The sequence below is a fragment of the Nematolebias whitei genome, chromosome 8, assembly GCF_014905685.2.
Source record: "Nematolebias whitei isolate Nwh7 chromosome 8, NemWhi1, whole genome shotgun sequence".
Taxonomy (NCBI): Eukaryota; Metazoa; Chordata; class Actinopteri; order Cyprinodontiformes; family Rivulidae; genus Nematolebias; species Nematolebias whitei.
This window is the reverse complement of record NC_056505.1, coordinates 46,429,883-46,438,039: the sequence shown is the minus strand read 5'-3', so window position 1 is coordinate 46,438,039 and position 8,157 is coordinate 46,429,883. Positions and strand designations below refer to the sequence as shown.

At 42.6% G+C, this 8,157-nt stretch overlaps 1 protein-coding gene across 1 annotated transcript in view; it reads left to right on the top strand.

Moving 5' to 3' along the window:
* pnpla7b (patatin-like phospholipase domain containing 7b) overlaps window positions 1-8,157 on the top strand; it is a gene marked incomplete in the record, with an annotated part of 164,612 nt that overhangs the window by 151,869 nt on the left and 4,586 nt on the right. Inside the window, 3 exon segments of the mRNA XM_037679949.1 lie at window positions 6,072-6,188; window positions 6,795-6,943; window positions 7,077-7,229. Of these exon segments, the coding sequence (XP_037535877.1) occupies window positions 6,072-6,188; window positions 6,795-6,943; window positions 7,077-7,229 (419 nt within the window).

Sequence of the window (8,157 nt, the reverse complement as noted above, 5' to 3'; positions counted from 1 at the left end):
ATATATATATATATATATATATATATGGTGGAGAGGCTAGAGAAGGTGGGCCTGTGATCAGAAGGTTGGCAGTACAACTCCCCGGATCGACAACATCAGAATGTGAATGGGAAAGCGTCAGATGACATGTTCTCCAGGCGAATTCAGATAAGGTGGCCTTCAAGGCCAGCCAGGGTAGCCAAATTCAGATAAACACACAGTTGTTTTGGGAACAGGCAGAACTTAATGACATCTACCTTGAGTCTGTGTTGGTCCAAACAGTTCCGAAATGTCCAAATTACATGGCCACACCAATGGAACGTGCCTGAGTAAAATCCCTGAGATCTGATCCAATCTGCCCAAAGCATTCGAGTCTCGAGGCACGAACCAAGCCATCATAAAGGCAAGCAGCATGATCGGGTCCAAATTTGCTGCCGACGACTTCCTTGATTGTAGATACAACCAGCAACCACCCGAATCCAAAATGCAGGAACCAGTTATCGTAAATCCAATTATAAATACATCCTTAAAATCCACAAATGGCAGCAGAGATAGACACATCGTCAAGTCTTCAAGTCGATGAGATATCCAGCTGCATGCGTGCCAACAGGGCAAATCGGCTCGCCTAAATCCTGTCTTCCCTTCGAAGAAATGTTTCAATTGTGCTGAGGGACCAACTGATCAAATCCATCCATCCATTATCTTCCGCTTGTTCCAAAGTCAGGTCGCGGGGGCAGCAGCTTGAGCAGGGAGGCCCAGACATCTCTTTCCACAGCCACCTCTTCCAGCTCTTCTGGGAGGATTCCAAGGCGTTCCCAGGCCAACCGAGAGACATAGTCTCTCCAGCGTGTCCTGTGTCTTTCCCGGGGTCTCCTCCCAGTCGGATATGCCCGAAGAACCTCCCTAGAAAGGCATCTAGGGGGCATCCTTACCAGGTGCCCGAACCACCTCAACTGGCTCCTCTCGATGTGGAGGAGCAGCAGTTCTACTCTGAGTCTCTCCCGGATAACCAAACTTCTCACTCTATCTCTAAGAAAGAGTCCAACTACCCTGCGCAGGAAACTCATTTCAGCCGCCTGTATCCGCAATCTCATTCTTTCGATCACTACCCAGAGCTCGTGACCATAGGTGAGGGTAGGAACGTAGACCAACTGGTAAACAGAGAGCTTTGCCTTACAGCTCAGCTCTCCCTTCACCACAATGGACCTGTACAGAGTCCGCAATACTGCAGACTGCTGTACCAGTCCGTCTGTTAATCTCACACTCCATTCTTCCCTCACTCGTGAACAAAACCCCGAGATACTTGAACTCCTCCACTTGAGGCAGAACCTCACCCTCGATCTGGAGAGAGCAAGCCACCCTTTTCCGATTGAGGACCATGGCCTCAGATTTGGAGGTGCTGATTCTCATCCCAGCCGCTTCACACTTAGCTGCGAACCGCTCCAGTGAAAGCTGAAGATCACGGCACGATGACGCCAACAGGATCACATCATCTGCAAAGAGCAGAGATGGAATCCTGAGGCCAACAAACCGAAAACTCTCCACTCACTGGCTGCACCGAGAAATTCTGTCCATAAAAGTTAAGAACAGAATCGGTGACAACGGGCAGCCCTGGCAGAGTCCAACTCCCACCCTGAAGGGGTCCGACTTACTGCTGGCAATGTGAACCAAGCTCTCACACCGCTTGTATAGGGACTGAACAGCCCATAGCATCGGGCCCCCAATCCCATACTCACGGAGCACCTCTTACAGTGTACCCCGAGAAACATGATCAAATGCCTTCTCCAAATCCACAAAACACATGTAGGCAGGATGGGCAAACTTCCATGACCCCTCGAGGACCCTTGTGAGGGTAAAGAGCTGATCCAGTGTTCCATGACCAGGACAGAAACCACATTGTTCCTCCTGGATCTGAGATTTGACCAACGATTGAACTTGCTTCTCTAGTACCCCTGAATAGACCTTACCAGGGAGGCTGAGGAGAGTGATGCTCCTATAATTGGAGCACACCCTCCGGTCCCCCTTTTTGAAGAGGGGAACCTCCACCCCAGTCTGCCAATCCAGTGGCACTGCCCCCAATGTCTACACAACATTGCAAAGGCATGTCAGCCAAGACAGCCCCACAGAGCCTTAAAGAAATCAGGGTGAATCTCATCCACTCCCGGAGCTCTGCCGCCTCAGAGCTTTTTAATTACCTTGATGACCTCAGTCACAGTTATGGATGGATCAACCCCAAAGAGCACTTCATGCTTCCTGCTGCTGACCAACTTTATGGGGATGTAGATTTTATTTTCCAACAGGACTTGGCACCTGCACACAGTGCAAAAGCTACCAGTACCTGGTTTAAGGACCATGGTATCCCTGTTCTTAATTGGCCAACAAACTCGTCTGACCTTAACCCCATAGAAAATCTATGGAGTTTTGTGAAGAGGAAGATGTGATACACCAGACCCAACAATTCAGAAGAGCTGAAGGCCACGATCAGAGCAACTTGGGCTCTCAACACCTGAGCAGTGCCACAGACTGATCGACTCCGTGCCACGCCACATTGCTGCAGTAATCCAGGCAAAAGGAGCCCCAAGTATTGAGTGATGTACATGTTTATACTTTTCATGTTCATACTTTTCAGTTGGCCAACATTTTTAAAAATATTTTTTTAATTTGTCTTAAGTAATGTTCTAATTTTCTGAGATAATGAATTTGGGGTTTTCATTAGTTGTCACTTATACTCATCAACATAAAAAAAACATTTGAAATATATCAGTCTGTGTATAAGGAATTAATATAATATACAAGTTTCACTTTTTGAATGGAATTACTGAAATAAATCAACTTTTTCATGATATTCTAATTTTATGATCAGCATGTATCTGTGTGTGTGTGATAAACTAAAATGTCTAAAAGATAATGGGTTGTTTTCTTGTAAAGTTAGGTTTGGGGGTGGGCCATGTTCACTACTCTGAAGAAAGAAAACTGTTTTTTAAGCATGTAAAAGTAAAGGTCTAGCATTCTTTGAAGGAATGCACATTGCCCCCCTTTCCTACCAATTTTACACTAAAATCATCTCATTTGGAGAAACAGCAGAGTTCTATCTGTTTAGGTCAAAGCTTGACACGACTTTATGATAATTCTCATGCAACACCACGAGATGTCACTATCAGTATATATGTTGTAAATGACATGCACTTTTAGTTGTTCCCCGTCACGAAACAGTGAGGGGGGATTGGAAATACCCTCTGTCCGTCTGTGTTGTGAGTTTAAAAACTTTAGAAATCAGTGAGGTACCAACTTCCTTTTTGTTGTGTGGTTTCAGCTAAGTGTAAGAAAGTTTCCTTTCACACCAAAAACATTAGGTTTACTTCATTCCCAGTTCAATTCCAGTCTAGAAAAACACTCATGTTAAAAACTACAAACATTCACTGTTCAAATCACTCGGCGATATCAGCAAACCTCGTGTTAATCAGGTGTAGATGTACATTCAGTGATCACTTCCAGAAAGTTTCATAACCCCATGTAGTGAACTAGGCCTCTGACCAAAACCTGTCTCTGAAGACCTTCATGGTACAGGAACTGTTATTTCATTGATTTGAATCCAGAAATACAAATTAGCTCATCCAGAGACTGTCTAATTGTATCCTGAATTAATCAATTGAAAGAACACTCTTCTTTTTATGTTATCATTACTATTTTACAATATCTTGATAATCAAAAGTGTGTTTAGTTCATATCATTTATAATGTTGAAAGTAAACCACTCATTTAAATCAACTGTGAAACAGTATTAATGATTTTTTAAACCTCATTAGACTTAGAAATCAAGTTAAATGTCTATTTACAAAGTAATTATGCATTTTGATCTTCTGTCTGAATGAGAAGTAGTGATGTCGGTCAAAAGTCAGAGACAGTCAGAAAACAAGTTATTAGAACGGGCTGTATTGTTTTTAAACCTAGCAGACGGTAAAAAGAGAAACACTGGCATCTGCGTTTGTCTCACTTCGCCATAACATTTCTCTGTCTGTACTAAACGTTCCTAAACATTCCTGAACCCTCTCTTGACTTTTAATAACCCTCTGACATCACTAGAACCACCCCCTGTTGGTTGTTTCAACCAATCAGGAAGTATTAAGTGACCGGAAGTGAAGACTCTTTAAAAGTCGACACTTCCTGGAACTATTCAGTTTTCTGAGTCTTCTCAGTCTTCTCGAGTCTTGGAGTAGTCGGACTCAGTCTTTGATGGAGTCTTCTCAAGCCTTCTGGAGTCTTCCACTTCTGAGTGGAAACTCTGACGAGTCACAGATACTTGCTGTGAACCCACCCGGGCGTAACGCCTACAGCCTCGAAGGGAGCTGGTCCTGTTTGTTGAACGGAGTAAATCGACACGCCTTCTGACAATGACCATTCGCTCTAACCGGAGACGCTCGAAAGGTAGCGTTGAAATGGACCCGGTACCGGAGCTGATTCATCTTTTGCGAAGGTAACGAGTCGTCACGCGCTAAGTGTACCGGAGGTTTGAGCTGGTGATTGAAAGAAGCGTGCTAATTCTGGTCAACAACATACACCTTCCTTCATCCATCTCCCTTTAAACTTCTCCATTCCTTCCTTTAAACTCTTCTATTTTGCCAGTAATCTAGATGCCTTCAGAAATGTCTTGTCTTATTAGTAAAGCGTGCCAAGTTTTTATTAATCAGAACCAGATCAGCTAATCATGTGTACATGTTTTGATGTTAAATTTTGATTCTGTTAAATAAATGACCGCATTTATTCTGATGGGTCAAACAAAATAACGTCTCATGTCACTGATTAAACAATGAACACAGTTATCTCGTCACATGGCATTAATTTAACTCGAAAAAGAAAGAACCCGTTATATTTAAATTTTTAGTAGTGAAGCGACAGTTAAGCTGTCCCCCACCTTGACTACTACACCCATCATGTGGTTTATTAGATATTTTGCTAACACACAAACAGGATTGACTGTAGTACTTAATGTCAACATTTTAAGATAAGATTTCTCAAAATGAGAAGCGCTCAAGTAAGTGTTAGAAACAACTCACAGCTACTACCACACCAAATTTAAGTAAAATATCTTTCAGTTTTACCATTATAGCCATCTTTGTGTTTTCTAAGGTACGTTAGTTGTTTCAGCCAAGTAAAAAATCAGTGATTGATTACTGGAAGTTTAATTAAAATCTGTCTAGTGTTTAGTTCATGGGATATTTTACTAACAGAAAAGCAGGTTTGACTATAAAAAGTGAATGACATTATTTGTTTTAATAGTATATATGTATATATATATAATATTTTTGTAGAATTATTGTCATGTTTTGTTATTTTGAGCTTGTTCTGGTATTTATCTTTTGTTCAAATAATAGTTTTTGTTTCGCTGTTTTCAGCCACGTCCGCCCTGCTGCTCACAGTTCAAGAATTTTTTCGATACAGCTTTTTTCCCCGCAGCAAGTTAGTTTTAACTTTGTTTCAGTTACATCAGTCCCAGTTGAGGTGGTTGCCACAGCTGAGGGACATTAGAAACTACAAAAATTAATAAATAAAGTGCTATGTGTTGTCATCATGTATGTTCCCATACAATGGTGAAATTAGTTTTCTGCATTTAACCCATCACACCTGAGATGCACCCCGGTGGAGCAGTGGGCAGCTATGTAAGTGCCCGGGGAGCTATTGGGGATTGGGTGTCTTGCTCCGAGACATCAAGACATGTGGGAGTGGCTGGGGATCAAACCTGGAACTTCCGGGTCCCAGGTCGGCTGCCCTGCCTCTACCCCAGCTCTGCTGAGTCTAATGCTCAAGATCTCTTGCTTCAGCTACTACCACACCGTGTTTTATGTCAATACCTAAAAGATTGGCTGAGTTAGATATCATTGGATGTGGCAACAATCTTGAACTTAACTTATTCTAAAAGCTGTAGATGTTCATCCAGTGATTACTTTCTTACCCAATCAGAAGGTCCTAATTTTGCGCCATTATTAATTCTGTTCTGTAAATTTCTGCAAACTGAAACTGGAGACCGAACACATCCAGGAGCAGTGAACCCATGTTTATAGTCTAGAGTAATAAACACCAGTTTCTTCTCTTTAGGGTCGTTGTGGCGTTATGTCCGTGCCAGTATGTCGCTGTCCGGCTACCTTCCTCCTCTCTGCGATCCCAAAGATGGACACTTACTCATGGATGGAGGGTATATCAACAACCTTCCCGGTGAGAAATATGTTGAGCTTGAACAGGATATATTTAATCAGTTTTCACTGTGAATAATACATTTTATCTTTACAGTTATAAATCTATAATAAAACAACTGGCAGTACTTTTAGACTAAGATCATCCTATGATGAGATATGACAGATGTTTAGTGTTTTTAGTTAAAACTTTAAAATAACGTGCCAGATATCCAATAAAATGTGTTTGGTCTCAGAACTTATGTTGAGGATGACTATCAGCTACTACCACATCATATTGTGGATCAGTATCTGTAAAATTGGATGAGTTAGACATCTTTCTGTTTGATAAGGTAGCTTAACTGCGGCAGCCATCTTGAATCAGGTTGTAGACGTACATCCAACGTTAACTTTTGGAGCGTTTCAGTGTTTGCTGATTCCTTTAAAACTGACTGAGTTATAGTCTTTTTGAGAGTTCATTAGTTATGTTTGCTAACAGACACATTACTGCCCTGAAGGGGCCACATTAACATATCCACCTTTCACCTTTGGTGGATGGTGATGAACATGATGGTGTGGAAACTTCATCATAAGAAGCTGATTTGTGTGATGAGTGTTCAGTGTGGGTTTTGTTTGTTCTGATGTCCAGCTGACGTGGCTCGCTCCATGGGAGCCAAGGTTGTTATTGCCATTGATGTCGGGAGCAGGAATGAAACCAGTCTGACCAACTACGGGGACTGTCTGAGCGGCTGGTGGCTGCTGTGGAAACGACTAAACCCACTGGCTGAGAAGGTCAAGGTAAACTGACTACCTAGAAAATTAAATTAGCTTCAGGAGTTTGGGACATTGTTTTAATGTAAAGTAGGAAACATACCAGCAGATTAACTGGTAAGAGACATTTCAGCAGCTTTATGTGTTTGTGTCCTGTCAGGTTTTAAACATGGCAGAGATCCAAACCCGGCTCGCTTACGTGTGCTGTGTGAGGCAGCTGGAGCTGGTCAAAGACAGTAATTACTGCGAGTACATCCGGCCGCCCATCGACCGCTACGGCACACTGGACTTTGGCAAGTTCGATGAGATTGCTGTGAGTTTTCTTTCCTCTCCCTACAGTTTGTTTCTTTCTTTCTCTCTATCCTCCGATGAAACCAGACGTGTCTCCCTGGTCTCCCCCCCCCCCACCCGCTTCCTTGCTTGCACTCTTTCGCCCTGAGAACCCTTAAAAAGCCTCTTTTTTGTTTTTATCTGCATACCTCTTAATTCGAAGGATCAGCTGGTCTCTCAACAAAATTGATCAACTTCTCCCGACAGGAGTCAGGGTAAGGAGGACCCTCTTACCTCGACGGAAACAAATTGGATTCATGGTGACAACTGGTTTTTTGTTGTTTGGTTGATGAATTCTGGATTGTCTATAAATTTGTGTGTATGAGTCGAAGCTCGACGGCGCTCAGACTGAATTTGTGGAGCTGCAGCAGCTGTTTTCAGGACTGCAGACACTATAGCAGCACACATGAAAGGGAAATAATCTTGGAGAAGCTGTGAGCTCGACTTTTGGCATAAAGGATCAATTTGGCTGTTTGGAGCTCCATCAGAGGAATATATACCAGCGAGACTTTAAAAGGCAAAAACAATAATTCACAAGTTCTGCCTGACCCAAACTGTGGCCTTGACTCCAGACTTATCTCAACTCCTCCTGGAATATTTTGAAAACGACAAAGATGTTTTGTCTCCTCACCCATCTCTTCCCCAAGGCAGTGGACATGTAACAGAACCTCAACTGAGCTGAAGATGAACGTCACCTCTTATCTGGACAATGGCTGAGAGGGCGGGCTCTGGACTATGCTACGACTTTCCCTTAAAAATCCAATGTCTTCACCGGCCTATATGTACATGTGTAACATCTATATGTACATGTGTAACATCTATATGTACATGTATACCATCTATGTACATGTGTAACATCTATATGTACATGTGTAACATCTATACGTACATGTGTAACATCTATACGTACA